At 47.2% G+C, this 16234-nt stretch overlaps 2 protein-coding genes across 2 annotated transcripts in view; both read right to left on the bottom strand.

Moving 5' to 3' along the window:
* The window catches only part of LOC110520846 (nuclear pore membrane glycoprotein 210), a 65666-nt gene extending 64938 nt beyond the window's left edge, over nt 1–728 (bottom strand). The window contains exon 1 of the mRNA XM_021598276.3: nt 37–728. Within this exon, the coding sequence (XP_021453951.3) occupies nt 37–203 (167 nt within the window). The 5' untranslated portion in view covers nt 204–728. The remainder of the gene's footprint in view (nt 1–36) is intronic.
* Nucleotides 729–3371: 2643 nt separating this feature from the next.
* LOC110520896 (small conductance calcium-activated potassium channel protein 2) overlaps nt 3372–16234 on the bottom strand; it is a 124180-nt gene continuing 111317 nt past the window's right edge. Inside the window, exons 8-10 of the mRNA XM_090223934.1 lie at nt 7841–7968; nt 7240–7309; nt 3372–3814 (exon numbers count right to left, since the gene is read on the bottom strand). Coding sequence (XP_090080060.1) covers nt 3446–3814; nt 7240–7309; nt 7841–7968 — 567 coding nt within the window. The 3' untranslated portion in view covers nt 3372–3445. The remainder of the gene's footprint in view (nt 3815–7239; nt 7310–7840; nt 7969–16234) is intronic.

The following is a 16234-nucleotide window of genomic DNA, read 5'->3' as shown; positions in this document are numbered from 1 at the left end:
ATAGAAACATTAATTTCATCATTCACTGCCACTCACCATTTATAGCATCCCTTCTCTGCTGTCAACGTGAAGTTGACATGATTATGATTTGATCTGGGCAAAAGTAACTTGGGAACATTCAGCCTTGTCGACTGACTCAAAGCAATAATAGTTACACTAAAAATCAATAATTTACATAATACTTTAGAGTTTAAAACGGCCATTATTGTGTATACATGTTGAGGTCTCAACAATTGCGATCAAAACACTTAAACTGACGTTAGAGCGGTTTCATTTTTTAAGCAACTTCGCATTGTTTACGTTGGATTGTTAACGCTAGCTAACGTTAACTAGCTAAACTTAGAGGTTTCGATAGCCATTGCTAGCTAACAAGTAATAAAAAACGATATATGTTCGTCAGTGACTTGTCATTTCTAAATAAACGAATTAATGAGACAAAAACAGCAACTAAAAAGCCATTAAACTAATCAATATTGCAAAATGTTGGTAGACAGCAACGCGTCACTATCATTGTTGATTTTTGATCTGAGCTGCCAAAAACAAAGCAGCGCGTTCATGGGACGTCATGTGTTTACAGTCTTGAACATTCCCCAACCAACTATACTCTTCTTGGGGCCCAAAATAATTATTTGGACAGACAGGCTACATTTATTTTTATCTAACATTAAATTACAAAACTTGTTACATTGATACACAATACATTTTGTATCTCCAAGGAACAAATAGAATTTCGCACCATAACACGTCTTCAAACACTCCTTATGCAGCTGCAACTAGATTCTTTAAAGTGCCAATCTGCGATTAAAACAATAACAAAGCAGATGACCCGCCACTTTTTTGGGTAAAAAGCTGAGGGATGGGCCTGAAGAAATATAACCACTCAAATTCATAGGCTTTGGATGCAAGCAGTGATCATCCATAATATCAACATGATCGTTTTAACCATGTTTTGAGGCTATACAGTGTTTGTTTACATTTACAATGTTTACAAACATTTTAATCAAACAAGTTTATATTTTGGGTTCTGATGGGGTGACAGTTGAACTAAGCTAATGAGGAATTTATAAATTGGAGTAAACGAATGGACAACAACACTTAGGCTTCTACTTCCAGATTATACATACTATACAAAAAAATATATGGCAAATAGAAATCAAAACTGGATGGTGTTCAGAGATAGATGAGATGGGAGGGGTTGAGTGGAGCTGAAGGATGAGACTAAAAACAAATCAAATATAACTATTGCAACATAAGCATTTCTAAGTTATATAATTCAAGAATCAATGAGTATATCATTCATTTACGTCAAATGTATGTAACAAGTGCAGATTGCCATTTTAACAACAATGTGAGGTGTAAATTGGACTGGGGAAAGAACACACATTTTAGCATGGAGGCCATAAAATCAGGTATTCTAACATAGGAAAAGGACAGGGATATACCTAGTCAGTTGTACAACTGAATGTATACAACTGAAATGTGTCTTCCGCATTTAACCCAACCCCTCTGAATTAGAGAGGTGCGGAGGGCTGCCTTAATGAACATCCACATCTTCGGCGCCCGGGGAACAATGGGTTAACTGCCTTGCTCAGGGGCAGAACGACAGGTGGGGATTTGATCAAGCAACCTTTCGGAACAGGACAGGTGTCTACAGGCAGAGTAGTTTTTATACTGCAGGTAAACTGTAATGATTCCAAAGAAGAAAGACCAGACAAGCCAAAATTCACCCAATAACTCAGTGATGTTATATAGATATATACTTTATTAATTATCTCTGATAAAATAAAATTACAAAATCATTTCACCCTCAAACGCACCTCCCTTGTCCATGATTTATTATTATTAAAGTTTATTATTAATACATTTATCATTAATTGTCAGGACGAATGAGAAGAATACTATAGTATAATAATAGTAGATATTAGCTATAACCGTTAAATCGTAATGGTAGAAAAGACTGAGCAATACAAAGCTATGTAGATTTCAGTAACAGTATACTTACTGTACAGTACAATATTCCAAGCGGGTGTAATTCAGTATTCCGGCCACAGAATGTCACTATAAGACAGTTTTCAAAAGGGTCTCCGTAGAAATAGAAATCTTATTCCATCACATCATAATAATTATTCTCTCAGATATATAGTCTCTCCCTCTATAGGGTTAAGTTTTGTAAGCAACCGTTTCTCTCTTGCCATGGCCTGTATCCTTTGTCTGGTTAATATTCCTTCATTCCCTGTCTATGGCAGTCCATCGAGCACAGTGAAAAGTGCCGTCCACAAAGCACTAGTACTGGTCCAAATCCAATGTTCCTTGAAAAACATTGTCGGGAAATCTGAAACTCCTCTTCCCATCTCCCCAGTGACATCCTCTTCTGCCTCTCTTTTGTAGTCCATTTGAGAGAGAGCACTTTGGTAGATTATGTGTGTGTGTCCACATGTGGGTGTGGTTCAGCGTGTATGTGTGTGGGTTTAGGCATATCTGTGCCCCTGTGCAAACGGTGTGCTTGTGGTTTGAAATGTACAGCATACATTCATTAAAACAGAGTTTTGGGGACATGTGTGCATAAGGAAATATGGCAGTAGTGTTTCCTTGGACCGTGTCTATGCTCTGTGTCAAGTAATAAATGCCTGGCAGTATGTTCTTTTCAGTTGGACTTAGTGCATTGTCTGCTTAGCAGTAATAGGCTATTCTATAGTGTTTTATAGTCTACTATAGAATGCGGCGCGATATTGTGTGCTATTTTATGTGTTTGTGTGTGTGTGTTTGCTGTGTATTTTGTTGTAGTGTGTTTATGTTGCCATGGTGTGTGTGTATGTGTGTGTTAAAAGGTAGGCATACTACATGGAGAGTGTGTGTTGTGTGTGTGTGTGTGTGTGTGTGTGTGTGTGTGTGTGTGTGTGTGTGTGTGTGTGTGTGTGTGTGTGTGGTGTTTAGTATGTATTATGGTCGTTGATTAAATGGTTAGTTAAAGGGATGCTCGTTACCACACAAGTAGCAGTTAGATAGAAAATAGATCATAAGGACAAAAAGTCATAGTCAATCATTCCTGATGGAGGGATGGGAGGGAAGAGGGTGAGAGATGGAGGGAGAGAAAGAGATGAAGAGAAAGAGGGATAGAGAGGGACAAATGGAAAAAGAGAGGAAGACGTTTTCCTGTCATTAGATTGGATTCCATTAAAGACCTCTGTAATTAGTCCTGGTTATCTGTTTCCCCCTTCCTCCCCCTTTCCCCCCTCTCCGTTTCCATTTCCTTCTCTCTCTCCCAACCTCCCTCCACTTCCTTGGCTCTCCTATCCCTCACCTTCTCTCTCTCCCATCCCTCCCTCCCTCTCACAGCCTCTTATCTGTGATCCTTTCCCTCGCCCTCCCCCTTCCTACTGGCCCTCTATCTCCTCCTCTACCCTCACCTCTTCTTTCCCCTTCCCATCCTCTCCTCCTCCTCTCTTTAACAACTGGAGGTGCTAGTATTGGGACTAGTGCTGCCCTCTATGGTTCCTTCTGGGGGCTGCTGTGGCTCTGGGGCCAGGGTTGGGCTTGGGGTCAGGGCATGGGCAGGGGCCAGCTGAGCAACAGGGACCAGGGCTGTCCCTCCTCCACCTGCACCTGCACCTCCCCATCCTCTGTAGTCCCTCTCTCGGAGCAGGTGGAGCAAGGTGGTGTGCTGGGCAGACAGCGTGGCAGACAGGTGGGCAGGCAGGGCACTGAAGCCGGCGGTCAGCTGTTCCACCCGCGTTTCCAGAGACAGCATCTGCCGTTCCAGGTCCTCACTGCGATCGTTCAGCTCCGACATCAGCTCGTACATCACACTTTGCATCTGCGCACGCACGCACGCACGCACGCACGCACGCACGCACGCACGCACACACGCACACACGCACACACGCACACACGCACACACACACGCGCACACACACACGCGCACACACACACACACACACACACACACACACACACACACACACACACACACACACACACACACACACACACACACACACACACACACACGGGAAGAGAGGGAGATCATTTAGCAATGACATCAGCAGGGTTGGGGTCAATTTGAATTAAAGTCCCTCACTTCAGGAAGTGATTAGATCTTTTAAATTTCAGTTTACTTCCTGAATTGACTGACTTCAATTAGAATTAACCCAATCACTGGAGAGATATGGAGGATTCAGTAAGAGAGCCATGAAAAAGGGAATGAGAAAGAGAGAGAGAAGAGGAGTGAGTGTGAGGAAGGGAACCCTCTGTGTGGGCGTCAAGGCTGAATAAGAAAGGAGAGAGAGAGTTCAGGGCTGAATAAGAAAGGAGAGAGAGAGAGAGTTCAGGGCTGAATAAGAAAGGAGAGAGAGAGAGTTCAGGGCTGAATAAGAAAGGAGAGAGAGAGAGAGTCAAGGCTGAATAAGAAAGGAGAGAGAGAGAGTTCAGGGCTGAATAAGAAAGGAGAGAGAGAGAGTTCAGGGCTGAATAAGAAAGGAGAGAGAGAGAGAGTCAAGGCTGAATAAGAAAGGAGAGAGAGAGAGTTCAGGGCTGAATAAGAAAGGAGAGAGAGAGAGTCAAGGCTGAATAAGAAAGGAGAGAGAGAGAGTTCAGGGCTGAATAAGAAAGGAGAGAGAGAGAGAGGCAAGGCTGAATAAGAAAGGAGAGAGAGAGTCAAGGCTGAATAAGAAAGGAGAGAGAGAGAGTTCAGGGCTGAATAAGAAAGGAGAGAGAGTTCAGGGCTGAATAAGAAAGGAGAGAGAGAGTCAAGGCTGAATAAGAAAGGAGAGAGAGAGAGTCAAGAATGAATAAGAAAGGAGAGAGAGAGTTAAGTGCTGAATAAGAAAGGAGAGAGAGAGAGTCAAGAATGAATAAGAAAGGAGAGAGAGAGAGTTCAGGGCTGAATAAGAAAGGAGAGAGAGAGAGTCAAGAATGAATAAGAAAGGAGAGAGAGAGAGAGTACAGGTAACCATGGTAAAGAGTGGCCGATTGAAAAAATTTGTGTCAGAAGGCACTGATCCATAGAGACACACACACACCACCTACACACCGAACCACCGAACCTCTCTCTTTTTCTCTCTTTTTCTTTCTCTCATGCATTCACACCCACACATTAACAGAAATACACGCCCTCCCTCTCTCCTCTCTTCTCTCATTTTCTCTCTCTGTCATCCCATTTTTAACACTTGTTCCGGTTGCTAGGAGACGCAAAGCCACAGAAACAGACGGGTCAGAGTGGAAACAGCGGAATGCTGAGATATATTTGGGGGGCAAAGTTATGTGTGTCAGAGGGTATTGCGTGTGGTGTGTTTGTGTGTTTGTATGTTTATGTGTTTGTGTGCTTCTTAAATAACAGCCCCTCGTATCATGCTTGGACAGCTTTGGATATAAGTGCAAGTTAGTCGCACTGATATTTGGCAGTCTCAGCCACGTACATAGACTAACAGTACATGGTTTCAGAGCAGGTCATGGGTGCACCTCAGCCACGCTCAAGGTCCTAAACAATATCTTAACCGCCATCGATAAGAAACAACACTGTGCAGCCGTATTCATTGACCTGGCCAAGGCTTTCGATTCTGTCAATCACCACATCCTCATCGGCAGACTCGATAGCCTTGGTTTCTCAAATGATTACCTCGCCTGGTACACCAACTACTTCTCTGATAGAGTTCAGTGTGTCAAATCGGAGGGCCTGTTGTCCGGACCTCTGACAGTCTCTATGGGTGTGCCACAGGGTTCAATTCTTGGACCGACCATCGCTCTTGCTGATGGTGAGTGTCTGATCCACCTCTACGCAGACGACACCATTCTGTATACTTCTGGCCCTTCTTTGGACACTGTGTTAACAACCCTCCAGGCGAGCTTCAATTCCATACAACTCTCCTTCCGTGGCCTCCAATTGCTCTTAAATACAAGTAAAACTAAATGCATGCTCTTCAACCGATCGCTGCCTGCACCTGTCCGCCTGTCCAACATCACTACTCTGGACGGTTCTGACTGAATACCTAGGTGTCTGGTTAGACTGTAAACTCTCCTTCCAGACTCACATCAAACATCTCGAATCCAAAGTTAAATCTAGAATTGGCTTCCTATTTCGCAACAAAGCATCCTTCACTCATTCTGCCAAACATACCCTTGTAAAACGGATCATCCTACGACCCTCGACTTCGGCAATGTCATTTACAAAATAGCCTCCAATACCCTACTCAATAAATTGGATGCAGTCTATCACAATGCAATCCGTTTTGTCACCAAAGCCCCATATACTACCCATCACTTCGACTTGTACGCTCTCGTTGGCTGGCCCTCACTTCATACTTGTCGCCAAACCCACTGGCTCCAGGTCATCTACAAGAACCTGTTAGGTAAAGTCCCCCCTTATCTCAGCTCGCTGGTCACCATAGCAGCACCCACCTGTAGCACGCGCTCCAGCAGGTATATCTCTCTGGTCACCCCGAAAACCAATTACTCCTTTGGCCGCCTCTCCTTCCAGTTCTCTTCTGCCAATGACTGGAACGAACTACAAAAATCTCTGAAACTGGAAACACTTATCTCCCTCACTAGCTTTAAGCACCAACTGTCAGAGCAGCTCACAGATTACTGCACCTGTACATAGCCCATCTATAATTTAGCCCAAACAACTACCTCTCCCCCTATTGTATTTATTTCTTTTGCTCCTTTGCACCCCATTATTTCTATCTCTACTTTGCACATTCTTCCACTGCAAATCTACCATTCCAGTGTTTTACTTGCTATATTGTATTTACTTCGCAACCATGGCCTTTTTTTTTTTTTTTTTTTGCCTTTACCTCCCTTATCTCACCTCATTTGCTCACATTGTATATAAACTTATTTTTCTACTGTATTATTGACTGTTTGTTTTACTCCATGTGTAACTCTGTGTTGTTGAATGTGTCAAACTGCTTTGCTTTATCTTGGCCAGGTCGCAATTGTAAATGAGAACTTGTTCTCAACTTGCCTACCTGGTTAAATAAAGGTGAAATAAAAAATAAATAAAACATGGCCTTCAGATTGCGCAGGCCTGAGTACAGTAAGACTAAAGCAAAGTAACTAGCGAGCTACTGCTCCATTTCAACTGTTATGGGCAGCCTAGCTGTTTGGAAGAGGTGCTTTCTGTATCCGGAAGTGTCCATGTACACAAAGACACCAGTCAGTGGCAGAGGTAAACAATATCCTGTATGATTACAGATTTCAGCATTTGACATTGCTCTACGTGTGTGTGATGTGTGTGTGTGTCACCTTTGAGAGGTCCACCAGAGTGTTGGCCTGATCACTCAGTTTCCTCTGCTCCATCTTCACACTACGCAGTCTGCAAAGAAACACACACATACACTGTGACACACGCTTACACACTGTGACACACACACACACACACATCGATGATGCATCCACAAAAGAATTAAGCCAGAAAACTGCTAGGTCACAGCCAGGTAACAGTTATTAGCCCAGCTAGGTTAGCAGCAGGAGTATAGCATCAGATTCTAGAATTAGACAGCATAGACCAGACCAGGAAGTACATACAGTAGAAGCCAACTGGTCCAACAGCTTCAGTTAGCACCATTCACTGGACATGAGTTCCATTTGGATTCAAGAGCAGGTATAAACCCATCATTGTCTAATCTATTTTCACATCAGACTAGACAGGTGTCAGACTAGCTAGCCAACCTCTACAACTAATTAACACAGGGTAACCACTGTCTGCATGGTCAATGGCGTTTTTTGTTTCCTGTCCTGGAACTAACCACAGAGACCTAGGCTAGACAATATGTCTGGGTTGTTAATACATGTAAGTGTACTGAGGGCTGCGGGTCAGAGATGTGATGTGTGTGTGTGCTCTCACTGGTGGATGGCCTGCAGGAACTTCCTCTGGTGTTTGCGGACTCTGGAGTGGTCAATCTTCTTCTGTAGTTTGGTGTGTTTGTAGATGAGCCAAGTCTCCCTCAGAACGTTGGCCGCAGCATTTTTTATCTGCACGGAGAGAACACACACACACACAGTTACACTTTAGCAAGTCAGGCAGCAGATCTACCCAGATCTACCTCTTCCCCATCTCCCTCTATCTTCCTCTCTCTCGTTCTCAGTCTATTTTCTCTTCCCCTGGAGAGTACAACAGTCCCTACTCTCTCTGTCCCTCCACACACATTTGCTCACATACTGTCAGTCACACACTGTCCTTACGTAGAGTCAGCCTCCTCAGCCCAATACTATTCATCCACACAGACCTGTCCTCAGGGAGAGTCAGCCTCCACAGCCCAATACTATTCATCCACACAGACCTGTCCTTACGTAGAGTCAGCCTCCTCAGCCCAATACTATTCATCCACACAGACCTGTCATTAGGGAGAGTCAGCCTCCTCAGCCCAATACTATTCATCCACACAGACCTGTCCTTAGGGAGAGTCAGCCTCCTCAGCCCAATACTATTCATCCACACAGACCTGTCCTTAGGGAGAGTCAGCCTCCTCAGCCCAATACTATTCATCCACACAGACCTGTCATTAGGGAGAGTCAGCCTCCTCAGCCCAATACTATTCATCCACACAGACCTGTCCTTAGGGAGAGTCAGCCTCCACAGCCCAATACTATTCATCCACACAGACCTGTCCTTAGGGAGAGTCAGCCTCCTCAGCCCAATACTATTCATCCACACAGACCTGTCCTTAGGGAGAGTCAGCCTCCTCAGCCCAATACTATTCATCCACACAGACCTGTCCTTAGGGAGAGTCAGCCTCCACAGCCCAATACTATTCATCCACACAGACCTGTCCTTAGGGATAGTCAGCCTCCACAGCCCAATACTATTCATCCACACAGACCTGTCCTTACGTAGAGTCAGCCTCCTCAGCCCAATACTATTCATCCACACAGACCTGTCCTTAGGGAGAGTCAGCCTCCACAGCCCAATACTATTCATCCACACAGACCTGTCCTTAGGGAGAGTCAGCCTCCACAGCCCAATACTATTCATCCACACAGACCTGTCCTTAGGGAGAGTCAGCCTCCTCAGCCCAATACTATTCATCCACACAGACCTGTCCTTAGGGAGAGTCAGCCTCCACAGCCCAATACTATTCATCCACACAGACCTGTCCTTAGGGAGAGTCAGCCTCCACAGCCCAATACTATTCATCCACACAGACCTGTCCTTAGGGAGAGTCAGCCTCCACAGCCCAATACTATTCATCCACACAGACCTGTCCTTAGGGAGAGTCAGCCTCCACAGCCCAATACTATTCATCCACACAGACCTGTCCTTAGGGAGAGTCAGCCTCCACAGCCCAATACTATTCATCCACACAGACCTGTCCTTACGTAGAGTCAGCCTCCTCAGCCCAATACTATTCATCCACACAGACCTGTCCTTAGAGAGAGTCAGCCTCCACAGCCCAATACTATTCATCCACACAGACCTGTCCTTAGGGAGAGTCAGCCTCCACAGCCCAATACTATTCATCCACACAGACCTGTCATTAGGGAGAGTCAGCCTCCACAGCCCAATACTATTCATCCACACAGACCTGTCATTAGGGAGAGTCAGCCTCCTCAGCCCAATACTATTCATCCACACAGACCTGTCCTTACGTAGAGTCAGCCTCCACAGCCCAATACTATTCATCCACACAGACCTGTCCTCAGGGAGAGTCAGCCTCCTCAGCCCAATACTATTCATCCACACAGACCTGTCATTAGGGAGAGTCAGCCTCCTCAGCCCAATACTATTCATCCACACATACCTGTCATTAGGGAGAGTCAGCCTCCACAACCCAATACTATTCATCCACACAGACCTGTCCTTAGGGAGAGTCAGCCTCCTCAGCCCAATACTATTCATCCACACAGACCTGTCCTTAGGGAGAGTCAGCCTCCTCAGCCCAATACTATTCATCCACACAGACCTGTCCTTAGAGAGAGTCAGCCTCCACAGCCCAATACTATTCATCCACACAGACCTGTCCTTAGGGAGAGTCAGCCTCCTCAGCCCAATACTATTCATCCACACAGACCTGTCCTTACGTAGAGTCAGCCTCCACAGCCCAATACTATTCATCCACACAGACCTGTCCTTAGGGAGAGTCAGCCTCCACAGCCCAATACTATTCATCCACACAGACCTGTCCTTACGTAGAGTCAGCCTCCACAGCCCAATACTATTCATCCACACAGACCTGTCCTCAGGGAGAGTCAGCCTCCACAGCCCAATACTATTCATCCACACAGACCTGTCCTTAGGGAGAGTCAGCCTCCTCAGCCCAATACTATTCATCCACACAGACCTGTCATTAGGGAGAGTCAGCCTCCTCAGCCCAATACTATTCATCCACACACACAGACCTGTCCTTAGGGAGAGTCAGCCTCCTCAGCCCAATACTATTCATCCACACAGACCTGTCCTTAGGGAGAGTCAGCCTCCACAGCCCAATACTATTCATCCACACAGACCTGTCCTTAGGGATAGTCAGCCTCCACAGCCCAATACTATTCATCCACACAGACCTGTCCTTACGTAGAGTCAGCCTCCTCAGCCCAATACTATTCATCCACACAGACCTGTCCTTAGGGAGAGTCAGCCTCCACAGCCCAATACTATTCATCCACACAGACCTGTCCTTAGGGAGAGTCAGCCTCCACAGCCCAATACTATTCATCCACACAGACCTGTCCTTAGGGAGAGTCAGCCTCCTCAGCCCAATACTATTCATCCACACAGACCTGTCCTTAGGGAGAGTCAGCCTCCACAGCCCAATACTATTCATCCACACAGACCTGTCCTTAGGGAGAGTCAGCCTCCACAGCCCAATACTATTCATCCACACAGACCTGTCATTAGGGAGAGTCAGCCTCCACAACCCAATACTATTCATCCACACAGACCTGTCCTTAGGGAGAGTCAGCCTCCTCAGCCCAATACTATTCATCCACACAGACCTGTCCTTAGGGAGAGTCAGCCTCCTCAGCCCAATACTATTCATCCACACAGACCTGTCCTTAGAGAGAGTCAGCCTCCACAGCCCAATACTATTCATCCACACAGACCTGTCCTTAGGGAGAGTCAGCCTCCTCAGCCCAATACTATTCATCCACACAGACCTGTCCTTACGTAGAGTCAGCCTCCACAGCCCAATACTATTCATCCACACAGACCTGTCCTTAGGGAGAGTCAGCCTCCACAGCCCAATACTATTCATCCACACAGACCTGTCCTTACGTAGAGTCAGCCTCCACAGCCCAATACTATTCATCCACACAGACCTGTCCTTAGGGAGAGTCAGCCTCCTCAGCCCAATACTATTCATCCACACAGACCTGTCCTTAGGGAGAGTCAGCCTCCACAGCCCAATACTATTCATCCACACAGACCTGTCCTTAGGGAGAGTCAGCCTCCACAGCCCAATACTATTCATCCACACAGACCTGTCCTTAGGGAGAGTCAGCCTCCTCAGCCCAATACTATTCATCCACACAGACCTGTCCTTAGGGAGAGTCAGCCTCCACAGCCCAATACTATTCATCCACACAGACCTGTCATTAGGGAGAGTCAGCCTCCACAGCCCAATACTATTCATCCACACACACAGACCTGTCCTTAGGGAGAGTCAGCCTCCACAGCCCAATACTATTCATCCACACAGACCTGTCCTTAGGGAGAGTCAGCCTCCACAGCCCAATACTATTCATCCACACAGACCTGTCCTTAGGGAGAGTCAGCCTCCACAGCCCAATACTATTCATCCACACAGACCTGTCCTTAGGGAGAGTCAGCCTCCACAGCCCAATACTATTCATCCACACACACAGACCTGTCCTTAGGGAGAGTCAGCCTCCTCAGCCCAATACTATTCATCCACACAGACCTGTCCTTACGTAGAGTCAGCCTCCTCAGCCCAATACTATTCATCCACACAGACCTGTCCTTACGTAGAGTCAGCCTCCACAGCCCAATACTATTCATCCACACAGACCTGTCCTTAGGGAGAGTCAGCCTCCACAGCCCAATACTATTCATCCACACAGACCTGTCCTTAGGGAGAGTCAGCCTCCACAGCCCAATACTATTCATCCACACAGACCTGTCCTTAGGGAGAGTCAGCCTCCACAGCCCAATACTATTCATCCACACACACAGACCTGTCCTTAGGGAGAGTCAGCCTCCTCAGCCCAATACTATTCATCCACACAGACCTGTCCTTAGGGAGAGTCAGCCTCCACAGCCCAATACTATTCATCCACACAGACCTGTCCTTAGGGAGAGTCAGCCTCCACAGCCCAATACTATTCATCCACACACACAGACCTGTCATTAGGGAGAGTCAGCCTCCTCAGCCCAATACTATTCATCCACACAGACCTGTCCTCAGGGAGAGTCAGCCTCCTCAGCCCAATACTATTCATCCACACAGACCTGTCATTAGGGAGAGTCAGCCTCCTCAGCCCAATACTATTCATCCACACAGACCTGTCATTAGGGAGAGTCAGCCTCCTCAGCCCAATACTATTCATCCACACAGACCTGTCCTTAGGGAGAGTCAGCCTCCACAGCCCAATACTATTCATCCACACACACAGACCTGTCATTAGGGAGAGTCAGCCTCCTCAGCCCAATACTATTCATCCACACAGACCTGTCCTTAGGGAGAGTCAGCCTCCTCAGCCCAATACTATTCATCCACACAGACCTGTCCTTAGGGAGAGTCAGCCTCCTCAGCCCAATACTATTCATCCACACAGACCTGTCATTAGGGAGAGTCAGCCTCCTCAGCCCAATACTATTCATCCACACAGACCTGTCCTTAGGGAGAGTCAGCCTCCTCAGCCCAATACTATTCATCCACACACACAGACCTGTCATTAGGGAGAGTCAGCCTCCTCAGCCCAATACTATTCATCCACACAGACCTGTCCTTAGGGAGAGTCAGCCTCCTCAGCCCAATACTATTCATCCACACAGACCTGTCATTAGGGAGAGTCAGCCTCCTCAGCCCAATACTATTCATCCACACAGACCTGTCCTTAGGGAGAGTCAGCCTCCTCAGCCCAATACTATTCATCCACACAGACCTGTCATTAGGGAGAGTCAGCCTCCACAGCCCAATACTATTCATCCACACAGACCTGTCATTAGGGATAGTCAGCCTCCTCAGCCCAATACTATTCATCCACACAGACCTGTCCTTAGGGAGAGTCAGCCTCCACAGCCCAATACTATTCATCCACACAGACCTGTCATTAGGGAGAGTCAGCCTCCACAGCCCAATACTATTCATCCACACAGACCTGTCATTAGGGATAGTCAGCCTCCTCAGCCCAATACTATTCATCCACACAGACCTGTCCTTAGGGAGAGTCAGCCTCCTCAGCCCAATACTATTCATCCACACAGACCTGTCATTAGGGAGAGTCAGCCTCCTCAGCCCAATACTATTCATCCACACAGACCTGTCATTACGTAGAGTCAGTCTCCACAGCCCAATACTATTCATCCACACAGACCTGTCATTAGAGATAGTCAGCCTCCTCAGCCCAATACTATTCATCCACACACACAGACCTGTCATTAGGGATAGTCAGCCTCCTCAGCCCAATACTATTCATCCACACAGACCTGTCATTAGGGAGAGTCAGCCTCCTCAGCCCAATACTATTCATCCACACAGACCTGTCCTTAGGGAGAGTCAGCCTCCTCAGCCCAATACTATTCATCCACACAGACCTGTCCTTAGGGAGAGTCAGCCTCCTCAGCCCAATACTATTCATCCACACAGACCTGTCCTTAGGGAGAGTCAGCCTCCTCAGCCCAATACTATTCATCCACACAGACCTGTCATTAGGGAGAGTCAGCCTCCTCAGCCCAATACTATTCATCCACACAGACCTGTCCTTAGAGAGAGTCAGCCTCCACAGCCCAATACTATTCATCCACACAGACCTGTCCTTAGGGAGAGTCAGCCTCCTCAGCCCAATACTACTCATCCACACAGACCTGTCCTTAGAGAGAGTCAGCCTCCACAGCCCAATACTATTCATCCACACAGACCTGTCCTTAGGGAGAGTCAGCCTCCTCAGCCCAATACTATTCATCCACACAGACCTGTCCTTAGGGAGAGTCAGCCTCCTCAGCCCAATACTATTCATCCACACACACAGACCTGTCCTTACGTAGAGTCAGCCTCCTCAGCCCAATACTATTCATCCACACAGACCTGTCCTTAGGGAGAGTCAGCCTCCTCAGCCCAATACTATTCATCCACACAGACCTGTCATTAGGGAGAGTCAGCCTCCTCAGCCCAATACTATTCATCCACACAGACCTGTCCTCAGGGAGAGTCAGCCTCCTCAGCCCAATACTATTCATCCACACAGACCTGTCCTTAGGGAGAGTCAGCCTCCACAGCCCAATACTATTCATCCACACAGACCTGTCCTTAGGGAGAGTCAGCCTCCACAGCCCAATACTATTCATCCACACAGACCTGTCCTTAGGGAGAGTCAGCCTCCACAGCCCAATACTATTCATCCACACACACAGACCTGTCCTTAGGGAGAGTCAGCCTCCACAGCCCAATACTATTCATCCACACACACAGACCTGTCCTCAGGGAGAGTCAGCCTCCTCAGCCCAATACTATTCATCCACACAGACCTGTCCTTAGGGAGAGTCAGCCTCCTCAGCCCAATACTATTCATCCACACACACAGACCTGTCATTAGGGATAGTCAGCCTCCTCAGCCCAATACTATTCATCCACACAGACCTGTCATTAGGGAGAGTCAGCCTCCTCAGCCCAATACTATTCATCCACACAGACCTGTCCTTATGTAGAGTCAGTCTCCACAGCCCAATACTATTCATCCACACAGACCTGTCCTTAGGGAGAGTCAGCCTCCTCAGCCCAATACTATTCATCCACACAGACCTGTCCTTAGGGAGAGTCAGCCTCCTCAGCCCAATACTATTCATCCACACAGACCTGTCCTTACGTAGAGTCAGCCTCCACAGCCCAATACTATTCATCCACACAGACCTGTCATTAGAGAGAGTCAGCCTCCACAGCCCAATACTATTCATCCACACAGACCTGTCCTTAGGGAGAGTCAGCCTCCACAGCCCAATACTATTCATCCACACAGACCTGTCCTTAGGGAGAGTCAGCCTCCTCAGCCCAATACTATTCATCCACACACACAGACCTGTCCTTACGTAGAGTCAGCCTCCTCAGCCCAATACTATTCATCCACACAGACCTGTCCTTACGTAGAGTCAGCCTCCACAGCCCAATACTATTCATCCACACAGACCTGTCCTTAGGGAGAGTCAGCCTCCACAGCCCAATACTATTCATCCACACAGACCTGTCCTTAGGGAGAGTCAGCCTCCACAGCCCAATACTATTCATCCACACAGACCTGTCATTAGGGAGAGTCAGCCTCCTCAGCCCAATACTATTCATCCACAGAGACCTGTCATTAGGGAGAGTCAGCCTCCTCAGCCCAATACTATTCATCCACACAGACCTGTCCTTAGGGAGAGTCAGCCTCCTCAGCCCAATACTATTCATCCACACAGACCTGTCCTTAGGGAGAGTCAGCCTCCTCAGCCCAATACTATTCATCCACACAGACCTGTCATTAGGGAGAGTCAGCCTCCACAGCCCAATACTATTCATCCACAGAGACCTGTCATTAGGGAGAGTCAGCCTCCACAGCCCAATACTATTCATCCATACAGACCTGTCCTTAGGGAGAGTCAGCCTCCTCAGCCCAATACTATTCATCCACACAGACCTGTCCTTACGTAGAGTCAGCCTCCACAGCCCAATACTATTCATCCACACAGACCTGTCCTTAGGGAGAGTCAGCCTCCACAGCCCAATACTATTCATCCACACAGACCTGTCCTCAGGGAGAGTCAGCCTCCACAGCCCAATACTATTCATCCACACAGACCTGTCCTTAGGGAGAGTCAGCCTCCTCAGCCCAATACTATTCATCCACACAGACCTGTCCTTAGGGAGAGTCAGCCTCCTCAGCCCAATACTATTCATCCACACAGACCTGTCCTTAGGGAGAGTCAGCCTCCACAGCCCAATACTATTCATCCACACAGACCTGTCCTTAGGGAGAGTCAGCCTCCTCAGCCCAATGCTATTCATCCACACAGACCTGTCCTTAGGGAGAGTCAGCCTCCTCAGCCCAATACTATTCATCCACACAGACCTGTCCTTAGGGAGAGTCAGCC

The sequence above is a fragment of the Oncorhynchus mykiss genome, chromosome 3 (assembly GCF_057628025.1).
Source record: "Oncorhynchus mykiss isolate SJ-2025 chromosome 3, ASM5762802v1, whole genome shotgun sequence".
In the NCBI taxonomy this organism is placed as follows: domain Eukaryota; kingdom Metazoa; phylum Chordata; class Actinopteri; order Salmoniformes; family Salmonidae; genus Oncorhynchus; species Oncorhynchus mykiss.
The sequence above is the reverse complement of the archived record's forward strand: the minus strand, read 5'-3'. Positions and strand labels throughout refer to the sequence as shown.